The sequence below is a fragment of the Nipponia nippon genome, unplaced genomic scaffold (genome assembly GCF_047370975.1).
Source record: "Nipponia nippon isolate SJK-2023a ecotype South Korea unplaced genomic scaffold, ASM4737097v1 scaffold_8, whole genome shotgun sequence".
NCBI classification, from domain to species: domain Eukaryota; kingdom Metazoa; phylum Chordata; class Aves; order Pelecaniformes; family Threskiornithidae; genus Nipponia; species Nipponia nippon.
Window position 1 is genome coordinate 52,036,171 of NW_028262402.1, and position 26,892 is coordinate 52,063,062.

The 26,892-nt window shown below is 46.8% G+C and overlaps 1 protein-coding gene across 1 annotated transcript in view; it reads right to left on the reverse strand.

Moving 5' to 3' along the window:
• Positions 1–24,426, reverse strand: part of SERINC5 (serine incorporator 5) — a 42,453-nt gene extending 18,027 nt beyond the window's left edge. Inside the window, exons 1-4 of the mRNA XM_087742069.1 lie at positions 24,243–24,426; positions 10,978–11,145; positions 3,668–3,846; positions 3,286–3,368 (exon numbers count right to left, since the gene is read on the reverse strand). Of these exons, the coding sequence (XP_087598195.1) occupies positions 3,286–3,368; positions 3,668–3,846; positions 10,978–11,145; positions 24,243–24,269 (457 nt within the window). The 5' untranslated portion in view covers positions 24,270–24,426. The remainder of the gene's footprint in view (positions 1–3,285; positions 3,369–3,667; positions 3,847–10,977; positions 11,146–24,242) is intronic.
• Positions 24,427–26,892: the final 2,466 nt, after the last annotated feature.

Consider the following 26,892-nt stretch of genomic DNA (forward strand, 5'->3'; position numbering starts at 1 on the left):
TTCAGCTTGCAACCTGCTGCATTTTCAAAATAAGCCTGTTAGGACATTTACCAAGTTTCCCTAACTAGGAAATTTCTGTGGAGACTATGAGTTACTATATTCAGACAGAAAATACTGAAACCTTTATTTGTGACTGGCGGGAGGGAGGTGGTGTGAAGGCATTTCACAGGAATCTAAACCCTGAAATTGCAAGGTACTGGAACCCAGTACTAAAGAGGGCAATTTCTTCCAGATTCCAGTACCACAGAAAAACAAAGGTGGGGCTTATCTATTTACAAATGCTGTCCCGAGCCACTCCCAGAGAGACCGGAACACCTGGTATTCACTGACTAGTTTTAAGACAGATTATTTGACTACTTAACCATTGACCTACATATACTATATTTGGGTGGCTGTTTGGACACTTCAGACAACAGATCTCCTATGTGCAACATCAGAAGTCTCTGAGGAAATACAGATACCTATTTAAATGTTTAGTCGCATATACAGATTGTGCTGCTGTGCAGTGCATAGCCTATAAAAGACTCCAGGTGTGTTGTCCCAAAAAGCAGATTCTTTGCCCAGTGTGCAATAGGCCAATAATCACACACTCAGGAGAGATATTGCTTATTTATTTCAGGTTTGTGCAAAGCTGGGTGCTCGGTGGTTTCCTACAAAACAAGCACACTGACAGGCACAAAACAAGATACGTTTATACACAATTTCTTACATGACATCATTATCCATACATCCCTATTGGCTATACTTTAATCTGTTCCTCCTCTGATTGGTTTCTTCTTCTCCTGTTTTCATTTAAAGGTACAGTGTACTTTTAAATCACTGCACACGCCCAGAGGGGAAAGGTCTCAAGCGGGCCAGGTCTCCAAGCCTAGAGACGTGATTTTTAGTACTATAATGAGGGTAGTTCTGTAAAGGATACACGGACCTTGAGTCTTTTTACCAAGTTGGCAATGGACACAAAGTATCTTGATTAACTGCTTCCTCAAGGCCTAATTGCTCCAGGCTTTCCTTGCTCAAAGAATGCTAACTATGTACTTTCCTGATCACAACCTTATCTTGTTAACTTAGTATATATAAAGTATATCTTGTATAAAACACCCAGACCATTCTGCATTTCCGAGTTAAGCTTCAACAAGTGCGCAGCTCATTTCAGTGAAAAAGACCAAGGAAGTGTGTTAGCGAAGTTCAGCCATATCCTACCATTGTGTTTTCCTTCTGAAAAAAGCTTGTATAAGTGAAGTGGAAAAACAGAATAGTCAGAGCATGTTACCCTTAGCAGATGGTGTAGAGTTGTTTTTTCTTTTTACTGTACCATAAGCTCGTTATTTGAAAGCAAGCAAAAATGCCATTTGATAGTTTTGCTAAACTTATTGTATGTACTTGATGAGCATGCTGTTCTTCAAACAAACAAAACAAAAAATGGAAGAAGCTAGCATGTAAAAAAGTACATAAAAACAGGCAGGGAACAAGGTGTGCGTGTGTGTTTGGGAGAGGTGGAGTAGGAAAAAGCAGACCACCAATGGAGAGAGTAAATAGCTAGACTCCCAGGATCTCCCACTGCTACAAGGAGGACACTGCGGGATGTTTTATGGATCCATCATAGACAAGGTTAGCATGGCCAGTGTGGATTTAACACCACAGCCCACACAAACCTAGTGCTTGCATGTAATACTCCTCCTCCATGATTAACAAACTGCTAAGCACGGGAAGCATGGCAAAAGCTTTCTTTTTAAAAGAAAAAATAAGTAAACTGGGAGAATGCTCAGAAAAAAAAAAAGTTTAAGTGTCTTGATGGGAGGGAAAAAAAAGGAAAAAGAAACCACACAATACTCATACCATCTGTAAATCTCAAATTCAGGGGCTAACTGGAGGACAGTTTAGCAGGATGTGCAGAATACAGGTTTAGACAGAAAAGTCAAGAGCTTTGGGGAAGAATTTGGGGAAGAAAGCTTGTTATGCTGGATCTCCACACTGGGTTAGACTGCTGTCGAGAAACAGCACTCCAATCAGCACAAGAACTTGTTTCCCCTTTTCCCCAAAGACTTCAGTTCTTGACGACTTTTCACCACACAAAGGGTCACTTGCAAAGGTGACAGGCAGTCTCGCTTGCTTATGAGTACAACGCATTGCACTGCTACACCCTTCTAATCCAAACAGGTATTAAATACTAAGGACAAGTACATACAGCCACCCCATGACTTGGCAGAGGAGTAGGAATAAAGAGCCCTTCACTTCTGGGGCATCAAACTGAACCAGGACCAAACAAACAGCTAGTAGGGGCAGAAGCTGAATTACACCTATCTGTCATTTACTTGAGGTGGCTTTTGCCTTAGTTTCCCAGAGCACTGTGCTCTGTAGTATGTCTGCCCACTCTGTTCTCTTCCCCGTGTTACTCTGTCCTGTTCCCCTTTTAAACACGCCGGCTAGAGGAGACCAGTGTTGAAAATGCAGGTAACCAAGCAAGCCGTAGTGGAAGCAGGCAGCAGACACAACCGCTCCTTCGCATTACTGATCCCACTGCCTTCCACCCGCCCTGGTGAACTGAAGAGCACAAACTCATCTCGCTGTCACTGGGGTTTTTGCTCCTAGCCCACAAGAGGCCTGTGAGAAGCCCTCTCCAGAGTTGGCATTTAAGCACTGGGCCAGTACCAGCATGCCTGTGTGGTGCCAGGGCATCTTCCAAAACTGGAAATGCTTCAGGCACAGCATCCTCACCAGAGCACTTGCAACATGCCCCAAGAAGTCTAACTTTACCTTACTGCATTTATGCCACCAGCCTGAAAGCTAACAACATCCCAAATTCTTTTGTGGCATCGCAGGTCTCCAGGCAGCAAACAGCAGCGCCTGGCACGTCACCGTGCCCCCTTCAGCACCAGCAGCTCTCCACCGTGCAGCACGGACCCCGGCTGCTGCGCTAGGGCAGAGCTACCTGCACGAGCCAAACTAACACACGGCTCTGCGCTCCTGAGTGAACAATTTCTCGTGCACCGTTAGAGCTCCCTGCTTCTTCAAGAATTTGCAAGACAGCACCGCAGTGGTATTTTTACCTACCCATTTGGCCTCCTCTTGGTCAAAGAAAACCCATGCTCTTTAATGCACACAGAGATCATGTACTCGGTGCACACAGAGTTTCCCCCAAACAGCTCCAAATACTCCTTTTACACCTGGACCACACCGGCTTTACTTGAAGAAATATGGCAATATTCACATTGATCAGACCTTTAGGATTTATAACCACTCACAGGGTAGTACAGAACAAAGCAGTATAACAAAACAAGGACATACCATTGAGGAAAGTGTCCTGATCGGGAATGAAGAAGGCTCCTGAGCACATTGCTGCCAGAAGTATAAGTTTAATGAACCAGAATCTGGACAAGAAGAGAGGGGAAAAATAAAAAAAAGAATCTGCTTATGATAGGAATTAGAGGTCTTCAACTCAAGTACCACGAGAAATCTCTATTTAAAGCCCAACAAGAGAAAAAACAGCTTTTGATGACTGATTGCCACTTTAGTTAGTCTTCACTTGACCGCATTATTTCTGACAAAAGCAGTAAAATCAAATTTTGTTTTGTTTTGGTTTTTTTGCCTAATACTACACCTGACTGGAAAGTAGGCAGCACAAACCTGTAAAGAGAAGTGGAAATTAAGCAATCAAACAAATACTCACCCATTATGAATGTATGCTCGGCAGCTTTTGCTGCTGTCGATTTTGATGGTGAACAAGAAGAACAAAAAGAAGAAACAGGCCATTCCAAAACAGACTTTGTACACTGCAGAGTATCCCACCAACTTCTCACACATCTCACCCGCCTGAATACCCTTGCACATCTGCTTGTAGAAGGGAATCTGAAAAGCACAACACGTTACAAGCCATTACATGGGACACAGGGCTCCTTTTAACTAAGCATGTCTACATCTATGCATCACCGACTTTTCACTGGCTTCATTTAACACCTTTCATTCTTGATACCACTCAGCCTCGATTTAAGGGTTCAAGGGACGTAAAGAAATGTAAAACACAAGGGGCTGGAGTTTTCCAGAGCCTCAACTCTCAAATCCTTCCAGATGCTCTGGGGTACAAGCCCACCTACCTCTCTTTCAGTTCTGTTAGCTTAAGCCATCCCTCACCCTCACAGCTTACCCCCTCACCCCGGGGACCCTCTCCTTCCTACACTTTACAGTGCAAGACTTTGATTGCTTCAGTCACCCAGCTTACACAAGCCATACCGGCGGTTTTACCCGCCAAAGGGGCATGACTGGGGCTGCAGGGCAGGAAGCTCCGCTCGTGCTGCCCTCGGAGGGAACGCAGACCAAAGCACACCCAAGCAGCACAGGGGCAGCGAGCCCCCTCCCCTCCATCACAGCCTCTAAAAGGGAGTTGTGCCAGTTGCCCTGATTTGGTTTTAAATTAACAGAAAGGCAGGAAAATTCCACCTTTCTCCTGACTCATTAAATATTTGCCTTTGAGGCCTCGCTCTCACTGCAAGGGGAAAGCAAACAGCTGCACATTTTGGTTTCAGTTTCACCAGGCGGACATGATGCTGGGCACTCAAAAAAGCAGGTTTATGTGGCCAGAACCCACTCCTGTGGGGTGCCTCTGTGCAGACATCCCCCCTTACAGCCAGGGCGCCATTCAGCTGCGCAGAAATACAGGCATTTAATTAGAAAACCACTGTTCGTTTCAAAGAAAGAAGGGCCTCTCTGTACACTCACAGCCCTCAGCCAAGGGTGGTGAGACCAGTCGAGCAACACATCAAACCTGCTGGAGCCGACTGCTGCTACCTGCGCAGGTAACTGGAGGAGACAGAAGACAATGTGTGCCAGGGCACAACATGCACAAATAAATAACTCAGGCAAAAGAATTGGGAATATGACTTCAGAAAGCATTCAGCCAGGCCAGATTTTGCTTAGGAAAAATATACAAAGATTGTGGGCAACACCATCCTTGAACATTTCCAAGAAATTAGCAAAGATAGGAGCGTCTCCCTCCTTCAGCAGGCAGGTCAGTACACAAAACCAGGACAGGAAAAGAACAAACAGGACCTGAAAGCAAGTGACCAGGCAGCGTTCCCAGCTGGGTAGAAAGCCATCCGATATGCAGGAAATACATAAACTGCTGGCCTCCAGCTACCAGGCTCTGAAAGCCTGCTTCCCTCGGCAGGGTCTGCAACTTCCCATCATGTGCCAGCAGCCCAAACCAGTCAGGAGCTTAACAACCCTCCCAGCAGTTTCCTAAAAAGAGCAAATATTTTAGCAACTCACAGTAACACTGAGTTGCTGTGCTAAGGGTAGCAAACCTAACTACGGTAGCGAGCTGATCCTAGGTGGGGTAGAAGCAGCCAAGGAGATGAGAAGCAGGTCTCATGGCAGCCACGTGGTGTTACAAGAACGGACTGAAGCTGGGCCACTCTGAGACACTCTTTCAGACATAACTCCGAGATAAGTAGCCACTACGTAAGGAGCTGGACAGTAAACGAGTAGCTATGACTAACTCCGATCCAAGAGTTTTTAGAGAGCTCCTGTAAAATTGTCTGCAGCATCAGCAATGCCTTTCCCAGGTCTTGAAAGGCAATGAAACGTCAGACTGGGCAAACGTACCAGCATTCAAAATGAGCGAATGGATTGACTGGAATAATTAAGAGACCTATCCACGCCACAGTGATGCCAGGGCAAGCCAAGGGGCCACAGCAATGCCAGGGAAAGCAACTGGCCTATCAATCAATGCTTTCCAGTTCTTTGCTTATAATAACCATAAAACTAGAGATTAAAAAGATGCATAATATTGAACTAACAACATTTCTGAGAAAATCAGGTATTTGTTTGATATAGATGATAGTACTGACCAAGGAGACAGATTTCTCTAAGATCTGTACTTGGTACCAAGCAGCATTTTGCTTATGAGACTTACAGAACAAAACAAAAAAAATACCATGGAACTTAGATTAATTGACTAGCTGATTACAAACAGATCTCTGGGTAACTGTAAATGAGCATCTTCTTTAATTGCATAGGTTTCCACAGAGATCTTGATGGGATTTTTGACCCTCTATGTTCTTTTCTCCGTTTAGTAGTAATTTCCTTACAGATCTGAAAGAAAATGGATGGATTCACAAGAACAATAGCTTGGTTTATGCCTACACAAGCAACAAAGAGCTCAGCCGTCACGTAGTACGCACAATACTATGCAGTAATAAGTGATGGCAATAGTCCTGTGGGATTGAACGCCCTTTTTGGAGACCCGTGATCCTGAAGGAACAAAACAAGAATAAAACCAAACTCCTGGGGGCCCCGGCAGATAATAAACGCGAGCACAATGCTGGGGACAAAAGGGCTGGTCTAATGAAACGGGCATGTTTTCGTGAGAGGATGGTCTACTGCTGGGAACAATTTATCAAGGCTTACGTGACTTCTTCACTGAAAGTTAAAAAAGACTTAATTTTTTTGTTTGTTTTTTAAAGTCTTTATCTCTGAAACATGTTCAGCTGCTGAGCAGCCTGCCCAGCCTATGTGATTTACCAGGCTTTCCATTTGCTGGGTAGTTTTGCCAGCTGTTAAAGTCACAGATTAGTTATTTGCCAAGTTTGATATAGTGAAATATCTACTTTTGTACCTTTAAAAGCAACATAGGCTAAATTCTTTGGCCTCTGAGCAGGGGACAAAGCATTCTTGCTGCAGAAACTCAGTATCTGCTCAGATAACATAAACGCCTCGGCTGCTGCGCAAGCAATGATGTTATCACAGAAAAGTCGGCAATTTGCCGAGTGCAGTGAAACCCTCTGAGATGACGGCAACATCTACAGAAACAGGGACAGACTGCCCTGAACTTGCTTTCCCCTCACTGCGAGCTGCTGGCGCCCAAAATAAATGCAGTGCAAGAAGGAAGCCAACATGGCCACGCCACGTCCAGGCTCCAGCCAGCTGCGGCTTGGCCATCTCTGAGCTTGGGTCTGCACCCAAACATGTGAATGCAGGAGCATGGGAAATAGCATCAGAGGGGGAACAGGATGGAAGAAGTATGTAGAAATGGGCCTGAAGAGCCCAAAGGAGGCAGCTTTCATCAGGATGTCCTCATCCAACAGAGGGAGAACGTGGCAGATGAGCTTTGTTATGGAAATGGAGGAAGCATGAAAGAAAATCTGTGTAGGTGGGGAGGCAAGGGCAATAAAACAGGTAAAACCACCTGTCTTGACTGGCTGAGAAATGGAATAGAAAAACAAAAAACAATTGGACCAAAACACATGCCATCTTGCATCTATGGCTAAATTCTTATCAGAAATAGGCAATGGGCATCTGCACTGAACAAAACTAATTTTTGGTAGCAAATCTGGGTTTTAACATACTATAATGCAGTTAAGGGCCAAGATACAAAGCTGGCTGGGGAAACAAGCCTGAAAGCATGCTCAGCCAGAACATGTAACCATATACAACTGAAATGCTTCAACACAACTGAACTGGTTTTTACTGGTGTTTGTTTTCCTGAAAATATCTTTCTTATTTTTCCTTTCATTATTTAAGTAGGACATGGATATTTTCAGGGTGAAACAATTAGTTCTGAAACAGCTTTAACGTTAAAAATGTAATTAAAAAATAAATCAAAACACTATTTTGACAGACCAAAACAATTCTCTTCCTTTTCTTCTCTCAATTATCCTTTCAAAGCCTGTGAAATGCGAGGTTTTGCTTCAACAGAACATTTGTGAGTAAAGCAGTACCCGTTTTTCAAAAAACCAGAATAACTGGAAAAAAGAAATAATATATGGATCAAGGCATAGAAGCAATTCTTCAAATTGAGTCCTGCTTTGCTTCATTTTGGAACAGAGTCAAGTCTCTCAACCATTTTGTGCAACTGCATACTGGTCTTTTCTGTCTTTCTGTCCCCATCACTGAGGCTCTCATGTCTTGATGCTCTACTCCATCTTTTGCCTTGATACACAACCTTGCTGCTCTGAAATCTATTCTACATGCTACTACTGAAAATATTTTCCTGGTCAAAACCGCCCTTCCCCACCCCTCCACTGCCTCTTGCTACTTCCCCAGAGATCAGACACAAATGCCTTGGTTTCTCTGCACATTTTTCAGAACTTAACCCCTTGGGCCTCCCTCCCTTGGTGTCCTGTGGGCGCAGGAACAGCTCAGGAGATGGGGAAGACGAGTGAAAACAACAGAGAAAAAACTCCACCCCAAAAGACACTGTTCAATTCTTAAGTCTCACCACAAAATACCATGTCCTCAAAATGCTCCTGGTTAGATTAGGAACCAACGTTTTGAAACCATAACCAAATACTCCACAGGTACCATGTCCTCCCATGGACACAGGGTTTCGTCTGCCTGCCAGGTTTGGTGAGGATGTGGAAGCTGAGCTCCCTGGGACAGTGCCTCATTTTCCCAGCCATGTTGCAGGGCACAGAGCAAGTCCCCAGCTCTGGGCTGGCACCTGCAGAGTCCGGCACTTCAGGAACTGAAAAACTATCCTAAATGTGTTTTAATAGACAGAATGCACAACCATGGGGGTAGATAAATACTGCAGAACAAATACAAACATTTTCAAAAGTCTCTGTTTAAGGTGTCCATAAGAGACGTATATTTGCTGTTGCTTCCTCTCAAAATGATGCCAAAGGACCAAGTGGTACAATAAATACTTTTAGAACTACTTTAGACTTGGGAGTTTATAGCCAATCAACCAAAAAAACCTCTCACTGACAAGAGAGAGATTCCTTTCACATAAGAGCAGCATGAGTATTTGAACTCTAAACTGATAAAGCAGACACACGGTTCCCTGCCAAGATTACGGCCTCACAAAGGACTGCACTAAAATTTTATTTTTGTTTATTTTAATACAAAAATTTAAAAATTCTAATTAAAATTACTTAAAATTCTCTCTCCTTTCAAGAAAGAGAGGGTGAGGTCCTAGAAGCATCATACAAAGTGCTTGCTTACAGTCTGGCTTCAGGAGCTAGGAGAGCTCCACGATACAGCCAACAGCAAAGGAATCAGTAAGCGCCCAGCACTTTCAAAACACAGTTCATCATTGGGAAGCTGAGACTGGTTAGTCTGAATAAATATTTTCAAGGTGCACTCTATTACAACTGGGCTGAATTAGCTTCAGGAGTCTTTGAACTTTTAACAGCCCTGAACATAATTATTACATTAGAGAGTAGATAAAGAAAGCCCACTTTCAGATGGTCCGCTTCCCATTCAAAGACATTAAATGCTCTAAATTAAGAGGGTGATTATCTTTCCACTTCACACTAACAGCTACTCTTTGTGCCATTTCTTCCCACACTGAGCTTTCAAGACTATGAACTGGAAAAGAAATTTGGCAATACTGAAAAGCATGTTGTTGAAGGCTTCTTGAATCACTTTTCTGTTGGACAAAGAGCGCGTATTTTTTGTTAGGGATACAAGCTGCATTAAAACCACACTATTGATGGAAAACGACTTTATGAAATTTGGATATGAGCACGTAATTTGTCTCCCACACTCTTGATTTCCTTGGGTTATTCACTTTATTGCCAAGCTAAGCATCCAGTAAGTCAAAGTAATTCCTGGCAAGCAATTTCAGCACACACATGTTGAATACTTTTTAAGTCGCATCTCACAGGCAAGCATCATGTCTGTACTGGGTGCTCTTGCAAGGCTGTCAGCAGCTTCTGGTAGCTGGGGGTAAGAAGGTGGCACTAGGGTAACTCAAGCAAAGCGCTATTAAATGGAAAAAAAATAGGACGGAACATACAAAGAGGGTACAATGGGAAGACAGAAAGGTCACTGGCAGCAGAGCACAGAAACCCTCGAAGTAGCCCCATCATAAGCCCGCCGGTTCATCTGTGTTGCAGGCACAGGATTCTACCAGCAGCTTCTGGATCTGGGCTGCTGCGGAGGGAAGCGTTTCACAGGCAACTGGAAGTCAAGCACAGAGGGTAAGCAGGGCATCAACTTGACCAGCAACTGGTTAAACGAGGAAACAGCCTTAACTGTGCACCCACCAGCACTCCCTCTTGGGAGAGTGGCACAAAACAACTAGATGCCCACAGCGAGGGAAGCCTTCTGAACCTCCAGAGCAAGCACATCCACAACTTGAAAGCAGGTCCGATGTAGAGTTTGGTGCAGAAACTTAATTTTTAAGAATTAAGCAATCCAGCCATTGTTCCCTCTACTTAAAAACAGACTTCTCTTCTTGTAGTTTGTAGAGGGCGAGAGAGAGGATTTGTGCTACTAAGAACAACTTGGGTGGCTTAAGAAACCAAACCAAAGATGTGGTACAACAGGTCTAGTGTGTGACCGCAAGCAGGCTGGTGAGCGTTTAGCTTAGGAAAGTTATATTAAGACTCTGAAAGAAACTTGAGTTTTAAAATCTAGTTTTAGCCACAGCGCCTTTCATGCTTTTGAAGCTTTTTAATTAAAAAGACAATTAGAGATGAACAATATCGCTGTGGTTAGAGGCCATGTAAACACGATGACTAAATGCACACTGAAGAAAACCCTTTGTAAAGGATCCACAGCCCTGTGCACTGCAGTAGTCTGTCACACAGCACCAAGAACACAAAATTGAAATTATAAATGCAACACTTGAAGAGTTCTTTTCCATTTTGCTGCTTCTGCTGCTAAACAAGTTGCCAGAGACAAACTCAACGTTAAGACTGAACCAGTTTGTTCTACTATAACATATTCCCTGACAGTCTCTAGTGACACTACCCATGCAGCAAACCTGGGATGGGTTCACTGCAGCAGGTTTCCACACAACGGAAGAGGAGGAAGGCTGTGAGTCCTGTGATCCTCGACTCTTCCTGTTGTGAAACATACACAATGGGTGAGCAATCAACAGAAGAGGCTGAGCACGGAAAATCATCCCATCTGGGTTTGGAAGTGGACGGGTGGAGGGAATTCACTGCCTCTTCTGAGGGAGCGCCCCTATACATGAAGAGCTGTGGAAGGAGCCCCGTTTCTTTCCAGGGGCAGCAGTGGGTTTTTCTTACTTACGTGCGTTTTCATTTCATTAGCCACTGTTGTTGACATCATGACACAACAGATGATAGTCACCAGGATGAAGTAAAGCGCATACATGAAGCGGGTGCTGGTTGACTGTTTTATCTTGGGGCAGCATTTGCAGCACAAGGCACAGGCGGCAGTACCGCAGCAGCAGGCCAGCTGGAAAGTAAGACAAAAAACACAAGTCATTCCATCACTGCCTTTAGGTTTCTATTGCAAAAGTCAGGCGGGGAAGCTAGGAGACTTGCTGTAAAACTCCAGAATTTCTTAAGTCCTCTCCTCCCAGCTGAGCAGTATTTAAGTGGAAGCAGACTGTCTTGTTTATCAAAAGTCACTAGGTTTAAGCACACCAGTTTATAGCTTTCCACACGCTAAGGATGAGAATGAAGAGGATGAGGAGGAACCGCTTCCAATTTCTTAACCCTGCTCTTTGCTATCTCTGTGCAGCTCGTGGTCTTGACGTGTTTCACCCAGCAGAGCAGGCATTGCGACGGTAAGGGTCTATTTCCTGCAATACACTCTCCGCCCCCCCCAGTGAAAAAACAAACCTGCACAAAACCCGCATGGACTCCACAACTGTTTGCTTTTAACATAGAGACAAAACTATTTTGTTTCTAAGGCAAGCTGGAGGCTGTGTTTCAAAACAAGCCGTACAGATCCATTTCAAGTCAACAGAACCATACTGTCCTTTTTAATATGCCCTTTCTGGTACACACACAGACAAAAAACTTTTTTTCTTTGCTACAGAACTTTTTATGCCACTAAAGTTTTTGAGAAAATTAAAGGGGGGAGGGAAAACTGTTAAAGTCACCCTTTGGGATAGTTTTGCTGAAGGCTTTATAAACAGACAATAGCTACAAAAACCCCGAAACAAATCAACAAACAAAAAGCTACATTAACAGTTCTAAATATTTTGGGCAGTAGAGAAACAATCTGGAAATACTTGGCTAACTGCAAACAAAGCAAATGATAGCTGAGCTTGAAGGACCCAAAATACAATGGCACCATCTTGTACCGAAGAAAGCCAGAGAAGAAATGCAGCTTCATGGTTATTTAGATACACTTCGCGAAGGTGAAACCGGTGACTCCACGTGCACGATGGCAAGGAAAAAAAATGCACAGCTGCAAGGAAAATAATACCAAATCACACTTTAGCTGATACCATCCCAAATGTTTAAATGTTATTAGGGACAGAATGCCTTGTGTATTTTAGTTCTTTTCTACCTGCAACTGGGGGTCCACCAAGCATAGCAGAAAGTATGTAATTGCCTTATTCAACAAGGAAAAAGGTACTGAATCAATCCTGAAAGGGATCTAGATTGATGCTCATTATTTCCTTGCTGTCAACAGTATCATTAACTTTCAAAGAAGCAGGATTCACCTTCCCTGCCTTCTACTTTTAGGAAAGTCATATATAAAAATATAAGCCTTATTTTTATACATAAGGCAGCACTGTCCTTGGCCAGGCTCTTCCTTGCAGTAGGCAGCAGCTTCACATGGCTCCTGTGCTTAACCCAGCAACCGCAACCACAGGAGGGATTTTTGGACATCAGCAGGCAGCCAGGAGCAGGCAACCTCTTCCAGGTCTCACTGCTGCCAGCCCAGCGCAACCTCACCCCTCAGCACTCCCATTTTCAAGGGGCTCCCTGTGGCTCGTGTGCAGCCCAGGGGTGGTGTGCTGCTTTTTCCCAGTGTTTCCTCAGCCCTTGGAGGGGCTGCAGGGATGTACAGAGGACTCCCCTGCTTTCTAGCAAGCAGTTGTACAAGATGGATAGCTTTTCTTAGCCCTTGCCAAGGGATTCAAAATGCACAAGTGCCACATTTGAGTTGCCCAGGCAAACTTCACTGGCTTGTACGTGCCTTCAGGCGCCAAATCACCACGCACTATTTTCCTCCCAGGACACTTCCAGCATTGATGACTGCCTGACTCGGAGAAAGGGGTTTCACATGTGTGTTTGCAGACAGGCATATCTGATATAACTCCACAGAGCCTCACAACCAGACTGATTTATCAAAGAGCCCCAAATCATTTTGAAGAAGTGTCTTGAAAAGCCTCCCAGCTTATCATTTCGTTGCCATGACTATCTGCTGCACAACCAAAGCTCAGGCTTCCAGCCTTTAGCCCCACAGAAAGCAGGTAGTGGATGGGCCCTTGGCTCGCTTGACAACGGCTCTTCAGTTTGCAGAAGACCTAGAACAGGCACAGTCCAGCCCGGCTCCCACGCTGCCCTTCTCTCAGTTCACCACCGGATCTCACGCCAGAGGAGATGGGGGCCTCAGAGCACACAGCTGCTAAAACTGCTGCTGCTGCAAAACAGTAATCTTCCCCAAAACACACAAAGCTCCAACTGTGGGGAATAAACAGAATGGGCTCGTGTTGGCACCAAAGCTGGAAATTAAAACTGCTATGTGCACAAGCACATCGTGCACGTGTACTTTCAAAATAGAAGGCACTGGTGGCTGAATGGCAATTTTTTTATATGTAGTGAAATTAAGTTAACTTTTACAGCATCAATACAAGTCCAAGAAATAGGGAAGCTATGGCAAGTTACCGATTCAGCAAACAAATGGAATAATAACATTTCAAAACAAAAACATACCAGAAAAGTATAATCCACCCACTTCAGAATTATGGGGGGGGGGGGGAAGGAAAGATTAAGACTAAGAGTCCTTTCAATCTGTATCAGACAGATCCAAAGCAGCCATGATGAACTTCAACTGCTGGCCATACTCACCATAACGTTAAAAACTATAGCACAGAAGTAAAAAGGTATGCAGCTTTGGCATTTGTAAGGGGAACAACATTTTCCTAAGCCAGGTGCTAGAGAGCTCTGCCAGTGAAACCTCATCTACGTCCAGAGATGTGTCTGCTATTCCAGTCCTGAGTCCCTAGGGCTGCTATTTAAAGCAACAAATACTTAAATAGAATATATAGCTCATTTATGCATTGTTCCACATTACTCAGAGAGACTTTAATGATAGTTTCTAATACTGAGCACATACCCTATAAATTGGCAATATTCGTGAAAAATACCAATGTCTCCATCTTTTTTCAGATGCACTCCTTTAAGCATTCTGAATAGCCATGGAAACCACAGAAAGTTGGTTAGGTTATTCAGCCACAGTCCCAAATTTGGTGGTTTGGGGGTTCTGTTGGTTGTTTTGTTGGTTTTTTTTTTTTCTTTTTTAAACTCCGGTTATGACTAAGTACATTCCAGAGTGGGCCACGATGAAATAGGTGTTATCCAAATATAAATCAATACAGTCTCTGTCCCAAAGAGTAAGATGCTGGCCACAACCTACTGGCCTGAGAGGTTTCAAGAATGTTATCTTTGGGTGGCAGACTTCAAAGCCCACATATACAATGAGTTCTCTGTGGAAAGGTTTGGGCAACGTGCAGCTAAACTCCGCAGTCCCTCTGATGCCGCATGCTTTACTGTGGGCATGGCCCACCTCGCCTCGCCTCTGCCTTTTGACCGCAGCGAGGATCTGCCCAGGGGCTCAGGACCCACCAGTGCAGAAGTGCAAGCTGGTAACAAATTCTTCCCATGTTAAAAAACTGGGCTGTGAAGAAAAGGCAAGTAATGTCATAAATCTTTTACAGATTTAGCTTATTGTTAAACAAAAGCTCCTCTGAAGGTCAGGTTCTGCAGAAGGAAAGCGCTGTGCAGTTTTCAGGACGGAGACAACGCAGACAACCCAAGGTCTGCCATCACTGCCAGCAGGCAGGCCTTGAAAATCCTGGTCTGTATCCACAGAGCTCCTTCAAAGTCCTGTGATCCTTCCAAGGCCGGGCTTCCCAAGAGCCCAGCGCAACGGCATCCAAGAGCCGGGCTGCTCTGGCAGGAGCCTGTCACACTGCAGCAGGGTCTGGTTCAAGTCCTTCTCATCCCAAGGCTCCCACAAGTCCGGCAGCAAGTACAGCCACCCCGGCTCCCTCTCTAGCTTTACATCTCCTCACCGGGTGAACATCACAGTCTGACAATAATTACAAGCGCCACGCAAATATTTATGCTTTCCACAAATACTTACCATCAGCCGGCCCCCTCACGCTAACCCACCATGGTGCCAGGCCTCCACAACGTCGGCCAGCCGCCCGCTTGGCTCGGCGCTACTCTTTGGGAGCTCAAGGAGGGTGCAGCGCCAGCTCGCCTGAGATCCCGAAACTTGAAAACCTAGCGTACCTGAAAACAGACCGCACCGTGATTTGAACCACCCAGGTGGCGGCTGACTTGACTGGTTTCACAAGACCAGCTGTGCAAAGCTGTGCGGGAAATTTTTCTGTCAAAAAATAGTCAAAGCGCAGTTTCAGAGACATTTCTGCCGGCAGCCAGGCTGGCTTAACAGCCACCGGCTGCCCCCAGCCTTCCTCCTCTGCCAGCTGCTCACCCACTCCTGCCCTGGCACCAGCACCTCAGTAGCCCTGACAGTCATCTCTGCTGCTGGAAGTGACCAAACGAAGCAACCTACTGGCTAAAATAAAAAAAGGGGGGGAAGGAGGGTAGGGGGGACACAAAAATGACATATCAGTCCTTCTCAGCTGCTGATGTATTATGCAATGGCAGAAACAGTTTCACCGTTTCGCGTGAGGGCACAGTGCGCGGGTGGGAGGGGAGAGCGGAGGTGGATGCCTCGCAGCAGGCCCGCACGCTTTGACCCTCCTCTGAACAGACGTTTCGGTGGCGTTTTCCTATCGCCTCCTTTGATTTGAGTGCAGTAGGCTCCTGGCCATGCAGAGGAATGATGATTTTTAAATCCACACAGTGAGGAGCAGAAGCAAGCAGACTACGTAACAGCCCTGGTCCACGCAAACCACTTTTCCAAGTCCAGGCAGGCTTCCCTATTTCTTGGACTCGTATGTATTGATGCTGTAAAAGTTAACTTAATTTCACTACATATAAAAAGCAGGATAAATAGGCTGTAGTTTTGTATGAAGGTGTGCTTGATTTGTGGGAGATCACCGAGCCCCCAGATTTGCGCAAACCTGAAATAAATAAGCAGCGTCTCTCCTGAGCATGGGATAATTGGCCTATTGCACACCGGGCAAAGAATCCGCTTTTTGGACAACAACTCGACTACCAGCATTATCTGGGCCACAAGGTTTGCAGACAATGCGGTCACTGCGCTGTTAACAGCAACGTCTACGAAAAACACCCAAACATCTACTCTCACAGCTACATGCAGCATCGAAGCAGGCTGGAAGAGCATGAATAACGTCCTGAAGCAGCTACACACCTGCTCTTGGACTTTTAGTTTCAGGAAAGAGCATCTAGCAAGCCAACTGTTCTGCTGGTGCACTGGTTCATAAAAAAAAAAAAAAAAAAAGAGATGCCAGGTGTCCCAAATGTTAGGAGCTGGGCTCAGATGATTATTGAAAACCCCCGCTGTTACACATACACGTTTTGCAAAGCCTTCTTCAACCAGTCACATGCTTACACAGTGGTTTGTCCCTATGAAGTAACTAAATCCACTGAAGAGGCTTTATTTTGTCCTTTGTCCGACTTAACTGGCTTTTCACTGCTGCTTCTTTAATATTCAGACTCACCGCGTGGCTTAAGCCAGGAGGTTTTGTGACCAGCATACCAGTTAATCAACTGACGACCTGTTTTTGGGAGCACACCTCACATGGCAAACTGTGCAAAATCAAAACCGAGAGAAGAGGGCTGCCAGCCTAGAGGCTGCCGAACACTGCTTCCCAGTGAGGCTTTCCCACCCCGAGCTGAGTTTCCAAAGCGAAGGGCTTGTGCCCTGCACTGCGGGGCATAACTACCACACAGCACCGAGCCACTCAAAACTTAGGCGAGACGGCAGCATCTAGGACAGCTACGCTGAGCTGAAACGCGGATGAGCCACTGCCAGCTGCCGGCAGAGCTGAAGTTAAGCCGAACCGCGGGTGATTAGCTTCTGTCTCCATGCTCAAACGTTACTAAGTGGTGACTCAGCTCAGCATCAGAAAATAACGCCACTGCAAAATGTCTAAATTAAAGACTGCCCAACTGCTCTTCTCCTGATGATTTTGGAAAAATCAAGACAATTGTTTAGTCTGACCTGAGCCTGGCAGTGTATCACATCACCCACCTCCCTAATAGAGAGCTATTTTCCATTAGCATAGACCATCTGGATTTGACAGCAGTTACAAGGTGGACTGTCTGTCCCTCTGGCTACTTATTTCTATCACTAAAAACAGAAAAAAAAACCCAAAATACCTTCTAATTTGTCTGCTACAGTTCCCAGGCACTGGTTCTTGGGGAGGCTTTCTTCACTAGCCTAGAGAGCCTTTTAATTACCTGGTCTTTTCTCCCCGCTCGTCAAAAAAGGAACCCAAACCATTTACACTCAGTCTCATTTGAAGGCTTTAACACTTTTCCCCCCCAGCACGCAGAGTTGTTTGTGTTTTTTTCCTGCATCCCTTCAAATTTCCCTAGTGCCTCCTACAAAATCATGGCAGCAGCATCAGCCCAACTGCAAACAGCCCAGCAAGTCGCCTTGCTCCTCTCCCCCACGTGCAGGCAGCCAGCTAGCTGGCTGTGCTTAAAAGGAGTATTTTATTTGCACTGGGGTCCTGCCATCTGGGTTACATCACCTTCAATAGTACTCTCCCTCCACTAATCCTTCCCTGGACGCCCATGTGCTTTCGGGAGCAATTTTAAACATACTCTCAGGTCACTGATGAAAACAGGCACCTGATCCTGAAGCTTCTTTGCCCTGATCCCTCGACAATCTTCACTGAGAGCAACCTCCGCTGGGTGACAGGTTCAACTGTCCTTTCCTATCATTTCATATTTCACAGTTTTCTCACCTGCAGGTCGTTCCGGCTCACGCTGCAGCCACTTATTTGCCTTTCACAGCAGAGAAGATACTAAGAGAGCAACTGGAAGATGAAAGACAAGTCAGCAATGGCAAAGTCTGACAATTTGAGGCCATCACTTCATACAGCGAGCAGATTTCCTCCAGGTTAGCTTTGATGTTCGAGACCAGGACTCTGGAGGTAGAACGGCACACACAGATGCAACGTGGTGCATTGCCAGGGACAGAGAACCAAGTGCAGGGCAGTAACCACTTAAGTCCATGTACCACTGGAGTGAAGAAGCCGTTAAAATGAAATTTCTGTATGCACTGATTTAAAAGCATGTAGCTGGAACAGCTGCTTCACTTTTGAATGAACTGACAGCTCTGAGCTGTTCCACAAAGATGTTGTGTCTTTAAAAGCTGCTTTCAGTACTGAGTCCAAGAGGACTTAAGGTGGGGGAAAAAAAAAAAAAAAAAGACATTAACACTTTGTACAAAGTGACAAAAGCCAATAAATTGGTACAAAACATGAACTATTTCTCACCACATCATATTAAAAAAAAAAATCTACCTGCTTGAAGCATTGCTAAAGACGTTCCAGTTTAGATCAGTGTCACAAGCGCCAACTTCACACGTTTCCAGATTGGCAGGCTCAAAATGGAGTCTGCTCACGTATTCACATTGCTCACTTCTTGATAAGCATTTCTAAATACAATGACTGCTCGAGAAGTATCTTGAATAGTATTCCTGAACCACTGTTTTGCCAGTGACTAACATAAGAAGCCAAGGAAAAAAACCACGAGAGAGGTCTCTTCAGAAAATGTTAAGCATGGTTCCTGTTAAAACTCAGTGCGAGAGATGACCGGTTGACATATTTTGGATCAGTCCTACTGGACAGAAAGAAGTGCAAAACTTTCCATTTTCAGACTGTGAACATTTACATGTTTAAATACTTGAGCATACGCCGTCTCTAATTGCTGGAAGTTCCAATCACTAAACTGCAAACATCAGTCCCAGCATAGTCATCACTAATTAAAATGGCGACGAGATTGCCTGGTGTGTCAGGACTCCCTTCAAAACGAACACGGAGCCACCTTCCCCCCAGGTGCTGCCGTGGGTAAACGCTGCAGCCCCCGCAGCGCTGGCTGGCCGGTCCCTCGCTGCCGCGTGCTGCGGCACGTGCTGATGTCGAAGCCTGTCTCCTGGGTGACCTGAACAATGCAGTAGGTCCAATTCAGTCGGCGGAATGGGCAACCACAGCCTAAGAATCTAGGAGACCAGGCATTTAACATGCCAAAACATATTAGAGCCTGCACAGTTGAGAAAGAAGTGAAAGCGCCATTAACTCGGCTATGAGAAGGACCTTGGAAGCAACCTAAGGTCCAAGCATCTTCACATGGCTAAGTTCAGAACACCATCCAGCCTCAGCATGTGTTTGGGACGACAGCAGCCGCCCACTCCAGGCGACACCTTCAGCTTATACTGTAGTTACAGCTCAGGCTTTCATTCAGTTGCTTCCCTTGAAATAAGTATGTCTTGCACCCACAACTGCGAGTGCATCTGTTGTAATGAAAGTCTCAGTGACGGAAAAAAACAACCTGGAATACCTACACTTGCAAAAATTAAAATAAAAGCAGTAATAGGATTTATATCCTTCCACAGAAACGTATCCCCTTGCCCTTAAAAATGAAGGCCCTGCTCTTAAACTGCCTTCCCTCCACAGCTGCAGAGCCATGGGTATTTAAGTTGTTTCTTTAAACCCACAATGCAATCAAGTTGTGGCATGCAAGAGGAAAAGGCGAAAAAAAATTAGGCAGCAATGGGAAATTAAGCAGGAATGAGAAAGACTATCTTCTGCCTGGAATGGGAAAGGGTATCTTCTGCCTCTTATGAAGTGCCAGGGAAAGATTCCAACCTAGCAATGCAAGTGTCAAATGATACAACACTTACAGGATCTCACTGTCTTTTAGTTGCTTCTCTCTCACTTTCTAATCACTTTTGAATCCAGCAGCACATTTTATCCAGCTATGACAGGCAGATGGGGGCCTCAGAGATATTACGGTCTTACAGTTTCCTTGAAAATAGGCAAAAGGTTTAGCAGAGAAAAATGATCTCTCAACCCTGAGCAAGGAAAAGGCTGAAACACAAGTTCAGTACTTATTAGCAAGAGAATCAACATAAGATACCAGCCTCAACGGACAAAGCTGCAAACTTTGCTAACACAGTTGTTCAGGCAACCATTTGTTTAACACAAAAGCTCCATGTTTCTGCAAACAGGGAAAAAAGTCCTTCCCCAGTCTGTTTTTCCTAACTGTATTTAAGTGGAGTACACTACAATACTCCACATCAGACCTCAGACAGCTAGTTTCATTTTCAGTCATTGATTAGTAGTGGTGGTGGGGGCATGGAAAGGCAGCTGTGAGAGGGGGTAAGACCCACAGCTAAACTTCTCTTTTTTTTAACAGACTGGCTCAGGTTAAACGCAGTAAACCAAACCCCTCTCACCCAGGACGACCATCTGCAGGAGGAGAGACGTGTTTTGGGGAGCACCACGTGGAGCAGAGGCAGGAACACCGCCTGCACCATCCCACAGCGCTGCAGCGCATCACACCACCCATGTGCCCCAGCAGCGCCCCGGCGTCCTCGCAGGACACAAACCTGGACAAGGGTGACAGAGCCACCCTTTTCACCATGTAACAAGAAGAGGAGACCACGGGGACAAGGCTGCAAACCCCCTTCTCAACCTGCAGATGCAAACGGGCAGTGCCAGAGAGGCAGGCAGGCAGCCCTGGAGTGCATGGGGGCCTTCCCTCCCTTGCCCCAAAAGCCATGAGCCCCAGAAATCATAAGATTGGCCAAGGCCAATCTTATAAATAAAACATTTTAATTTTTTTTTTTACACCCCTCAGAACTAGAGGTCTGGGTATAAAATGACAATCTGATACTCACAGCACATCTTACTGCATTTACTACATGATACGACTTCGAAGTGCAGAAGAGTATTAAAAGAAAGCACTCAAGATTTAGCAGACCTTCAAAAATAGCTTTATAAGCTTTAATAACTACCAGGTCTAATTGAAAAATCCATCTTCTTGACCAAGCCAGCTACAACATACTGCCCCCCTCAAATTAATGTTAACTATCTAAATTACATTTATTTAACTCTGGAAAAAACATATTCATTGTAATAAAGATTTTCCGCAACAGCTGCTTTTCTTAACCATGATCTCAACTTTATTCTCTTGAGAATAACTACTGAAGAAAAGCCAAATGTAAAATCCTGTTTCCTGTCCATTTAAGCAGATGTTTTTATGTAATCAAAAGCATTGTGGAGGCCCAGGCCAAACTGTATTCTCACTGCATTCTCAAAATAGGTCTACCAGCAAAACACTACCCAAAGAAGAAACATATAGCTAGTTTATTACAGCTGAGAAACCTAAAAATTGCAATTCTCTTCAAAACAAGGTTGTACATTGCCTGATAAAAAACAACTGCAGAAATTAAAGTTTATAAATGGCCAAGCTCCTTGAAAGCAAGTTCCCAGGGTCTACTTGGCAAGGATACAAGTCACACAGTAATGTTAATTAAGATTATTTAAAATAATTTTTGAGTGCAAGATCAGCATAACCAAAGTACATTGAAGGTTGGCAGCTTGCTGCTGTATTCTTTAACAACAGGAATCTGGGCTGCGAAACCTGAATACATTTATTCTGACAGGCACCACCAACTAGATGTTTAGCATAGTTTGACCCAAAACTAAAAGTACCCATCACTCATCATCTGCTTCACACCAGGAAAATTTGTTGGTGTTACAAACGGAGAAAAAACGGATAGTCAAGTGGTGTTAACTCACAACAAAACTTTGATATCAGCTACAGACAACCACACATGATAAATGCACTTTCACAGCTCAAAAGGACAATACCAAAGCTCTCAGTCAGTTCAAGGAAAGCAGATCCACACAAATAAAGGTGCAGATATAAGATATATACAGGGCAAAAATACTTTATACAAAAAAACCACCACCCTGTGGGATATCAAACCCATGAAACTGATATATTTTAGGGAAAAAGGAAGGACCCAACATGAGGGTTGTTTTTCAGGACTCGTATAAAGTTCCATCTTTCCTCAAACACATCATCCCTGTTTCTGGAAACAGTGTTAACATCCTCTTCAGGGAAACATTTAAGGAGAGGCGAATTCCTTCTCAATTTTCCAGCTTGATTAACAGTACCCATAAAATGCCTGAGAAAGTTGGGTTGAGAGAAGAAGAACTTCTATCCCTTTTGTTTTTCTTGTGTATTAATGTTAAACAAACATCCCCCCATCAAGGTTGGAATAAATCAAGTAATGAAGAAAAAGACCTTTTTTCCTTTTAAAAAAGTTACACTGATACTATTGAAACATGGTTTATGCCATTTATCATCTTAGCCTATAAAAAGGTTATTCACACTAAGTTCGCTGCTATAACTCCAGCAATATGCCATATTTAGCACAGATAACTCTTACATCAAAAATAGTGCTTGAGCCAGCAGAATGCATCTCCCCAGGGTACTGCATAATTTTGGTGCTATGACTGCATCCACTTCAGGGCTTTTGCTTCAGCTCCAACATCACCGAGGAGTTCAGTTTACTTACAGACTCCAAAGTCACACATCAGTGTCAATAAAACACATTACTGTGAGATATTACTACACGGGGTAGGAACAGTGGCTTTAGAGTGTCTCGAAGTTCGGTCACACTAAAGCCACGCCATTCACCACACGAGTCTCTGGGCAGTTTCATCCTCTTGTTATTAAGTCACTTCTGCAGGAGCTACCACAAAAAAAAGCAATGAAAATGCAGAGAGCCATGAACCACTGCAGTAACAGCACCTACTCACAGCACTTCATTGAGCTGCTCCAAAACTTGTTTCACACGTTGCCAAAACGCATGCGAAGCAGCAGCCAGGGAGGCCCCCTGCTTTAAGAGGAATATTAGCAAATGCTAATACTCTGCTGTCCCCCATGACCGCCCAGGGCTGTCTGGCGAGGCGCAGGGGAGCTCGCGGAGGACAGGCGCCTGGAGGCACCCTCAGTAATCCTCCTGGCCCACTCATGATTGCAAGAACCACAGCCGGCAGACCAAATCTAGCCCAGGATTTCAACCTGCAGGGAAGATCTGAAATTTTTTCCAGGTGGTTCACACAAATGCAAGAGAATAATCAGATGCTGAGGGTGGGCAGAGTGACCAATGAAGAAATATCAATAGAATTAGGACCGTTAAGTGTTCAGACATGTAAAAAAACGGGAATAAGCTCACTGGCTACTCTGCTGCAGACGGGACAAGTAGTAATGGGCTTGTATTGCAGAAGTGGAGATTTGGGAAAATGAAGCACAAAATAAAGTGCCTGGAGGAGATGCGGTCTAACACCAAGCTAGAGACAACTGGTAAGAACAGCAGTCCTTCCCTTGAGCACAAGCCTGGAGCTCTGGGCAGGGCCTCACGGCCACCCTTCTCCAAGTCCACGGTCCTTCATCCGTTGGAGTTGATTCAATCAAGGAAACAAGCGCAGCAGGGCGAGGTGCTGCACTGATTGATCGCCCCGTGGATGCTGAAGGGCGCAGGTCCTGCACTGCCCTCCATCACCACCTGCTCTCACCTCTCACCTCCACCGCCAGCACTTGCTGAATCTTTCCACAAGCCAAACTGAACGGGGTTTGTGAAGGGGTCTGAGGAGCAACAGGCAGCCAGCCGCTAAGAGAGAAGCCCATTCCACTGCCTACACCGCGGGGTCTCGTCTCCCCGCCAGCAGCACCAGCGGCACTTATCTGGCGGCCTCTCGTAGCTCTCAGCGCTCGGTCGCCCCTTGGGGAAGGGCTCCTGGCAGCGCCGGTCTCTGGGAAGGCGCCTCGCCATGCCCGCGCCCTCCTCCGCGCCCCGCTGCCCCGCCACGGCTCCTCGGCCGGGAGGCGGCGAGCGCAGGGGCTCCCCGCCGCCCGCACGCCGCGGGGGGAGGCCGGCAGCCTTCGACCGCCGGTCCTCCTGAAACGGGAGGGGAATTCATCCCGGGAACCCCGCAAAGACACCACGGTAAACACCGGCGGAGCCGAGCGCTGCAGCCAGGCTCCGCCGCGGCACTCGGCCGCCTCTGCAAGTGCCGCTGTCACCGCGGGGCGCTGCCTGCCCGGGGCGGACGGCTCCCCGCAGCCCGGCCGCGCACAGCGCGAAGCCGCGGCCGAGGCGCAGCGGCGGGATGCGGCCCCCGGCCCTCCCCCGGCCCAGCCCGGGCGCTCCGTCCCCCGCGGTGGCCGCCGCTACCCCGGCCCGCGGGGCGCTCCCCGGCCCCTCGCTCCCCGCCCTCGACCGCGGCGGCGGCCCCGGGCGGGCCCCCAGCGCCGCCTCCCGGGGGATCCCCGCTGCCGGGGGGCCCTGCGGCGACCGCGCCGCCCGCACCTGCCGGCCTCCCCGCGCCCTCCAGCCCCTACCTGGCCGGCGCAGCAGGGCGCGGACATGCCGGCGGCGCAGCGCGGCCTGGCTCCCTCGCTGCCTCCCGCATGCGGGAGCGGGCAGGGCAGGGCAGGGCAGGGCAGCGCAGGGCACCGCCGCCGCGGGCGGAGCGGCACCGCCTCTGCCCGGCCGCGGACCGCGACGCCCTCGGCCCGGCCCCGCCGCCCCGCTTCCGCTGTCGTCAGCCGGCGCGGCGGGGGGGGCGCCCCGGGGCTCCGCGCCCTCGCCGTGCCGCGGCTCTCGCTGTCCCCCGCGGCCGCCGGCCTGCCCCGCCCCGGGCCCGCCTTCCCTCCGAACCGGAGCCCCGCCACCGGGAGCCCCGCGGCCGCCGGCGGGCACGGCGCCCATCCCGGCCTGGCCCAGGGGAGGGCTACCGCGGCCGGAGCGCCAGCGCCTCTGCCTGGCACAGCGGCCAGCGCGGCTCGCCCGCGCTTTCTTTCGCTCGCCCGAGCCAGCAGAAGCGGCAGCGGCATCCACGGCTCTGCCCTTCAGACCGGATCCGTGCAGGGGTGGCCTCCGCAGGCTGCCCCGCTCTCAGGGACGCCGCTAAGGTCACTTGCCTGCTCACAGACCCTCTAAAACACCTGGTTCTCAGTGGCTGGAATTCACCAAACCCACTGAGTAAGGCAAACAGGGATCCTCAAAGACCAGGTGTCAAACGTGAGTTCAACACCGCAAGGCACCAACCGCGGGTTCAAACTGCTTTGCCGCATCCCGTGGCCGCCACGCTGCCCACGGCTTCGTGGAAAAGTGGTGTTTGTCCACAGGGCAGCTTGAGGGCTGTGCTTGCCTAGCAGGAGCAGGTCTTTCCCGGCCTGATGGTCCCGAAATACTTTCTCCAGCACCAGTTGCTCGGAATCGAGTGCAGTACGAGGCAGTAGCTGAGCACCGCTCGGCTCCCTGTGGGACGATGGTAGGACATCTTTGCTATTGCAGAGAAAGCCGCCAATAGTAGCAATGAGGGTCTCCCTGAAAAGACTCCCTCGCCTTGTCTGCTTTGTTGCCTCTGTGTGTGTGTGTGTACTATAATATTTAAGATTACTATTTGGAACTCTTATTTCTAGTCTCAAAATGCCCTAGCTTTAGGAATTCAGCGCGACTAAAAGCTATTAAACTGTGTACGGGTACATACATGTAGCTAACGCAGCCACACGCACCAAAAAGGAAATCGGTAAGGAGCGTGGGACCTATTGCGTAAAACCCCATCCTCTTTCCGCGCGCCTGCAAACAAACAGCAGGCCGATGCTTTGGGAAGCGGATCACGTGGGGGACCGGCGTTAGGTAATCTGGTGTTACGCTGGGGACCGGAGAGACCGGAGTTACCATAAAGGTATATTTTATAAAAAGCAGACGTGCTTTATTTTTAGTGGTGCTTTACCACCTGCATATACTCGGTTAGAGATGGGATATTTACCACTGTTGTAAGATTAATTCTGTCAACCAGATGGTTATTTAGCTGCAAAGGACAGCAGCTTGCGGGCATCCCAGAGAACCCCACCACAGTTCAGGCACCGATGCCTCTGACGCTCCTGCTCTGTAGGAGCCGCAAAAGCCCCAACCCCGGGTGAGGACTCCTCAGGTCAGGGCTGGGGGTAGGAGCCTCAGCACACCTTCTCTGATTTACAGCTCCTCGCCCCAGAGGCGGGGCGGAAGAGAAAGAATCAAGAATTGAACAAGAGACAGGAAAGCAGTGTGGTCAGTGAACAGGCAATGGAAAAACACTGGTGTTTTTAACTTCAAAACATAGTCGGATTCTTCAAGCATGTGGTTAAGACAGGGGAACATGAGCATCACAACATAGTAAGAACTCAGCAAAACTGCGTTCATCTTCTATTTCTGTTCCAGACTTCTTATGCAATCACGAGAAGCTGACTGGTCAGGCTTTGCTTAATTTCCACATCTACAAAATCAACTCAAAACATGAAGGAGAACCTGAGGTTTAATTTAAAAATTAAACTGTCTTGCAAAGCAAGACTGGTGAAGGTGAGATACAGCTATGGTGGAAGAGTACACCCACATCAGCATGTCTGCCATAGCAACAAGCATTCACTGGGTGGGGAATGCCATCAGTTCACTGCTCCACACAGGTCTGTTAACGCCAGCACCATTAGCGCTGACACAAAAAAAACCCCAGCCTCTGCACTGAAGAAAACAGCAGAGCTCTATAATGGACTTTCCAATAAAGTTAGAGCACCCCAGAGCCCTGGGATGTGCGCCTTGGCTTTTTAAGTGAAAAATTCGTCACCAGAAAGGCTTGAACTTTCCTGCTGTGTTGCTGGCACGCATTAAGCAGGCTAATAGCAAAGCAATGAGCAGATGTTACTGCGTGAAAAGAACTGTCACTCTGAAACTATCCATGCATTTAGAATAAGGTTTACCCATCAAATACATATTCTGAAATCAGAAAAGACTGTTGTGTTCCCCTAATCTGATTTACGGGCCAGAAATCTTAAACCAGTAATTCCTGCCTCAAACCGTTCCTTTTGGCAGGATAAAGAGTGCCTCTTTGAAGAGATGCTAATTCTGACTTAGAGCTTTCAAGTAACGGGGAATCCATAGCATCAGTAAAGAAAAGCAAGATACTTTGGCCTTGCGTTGTATAAGGAATTTTACGAACATAGATTTACA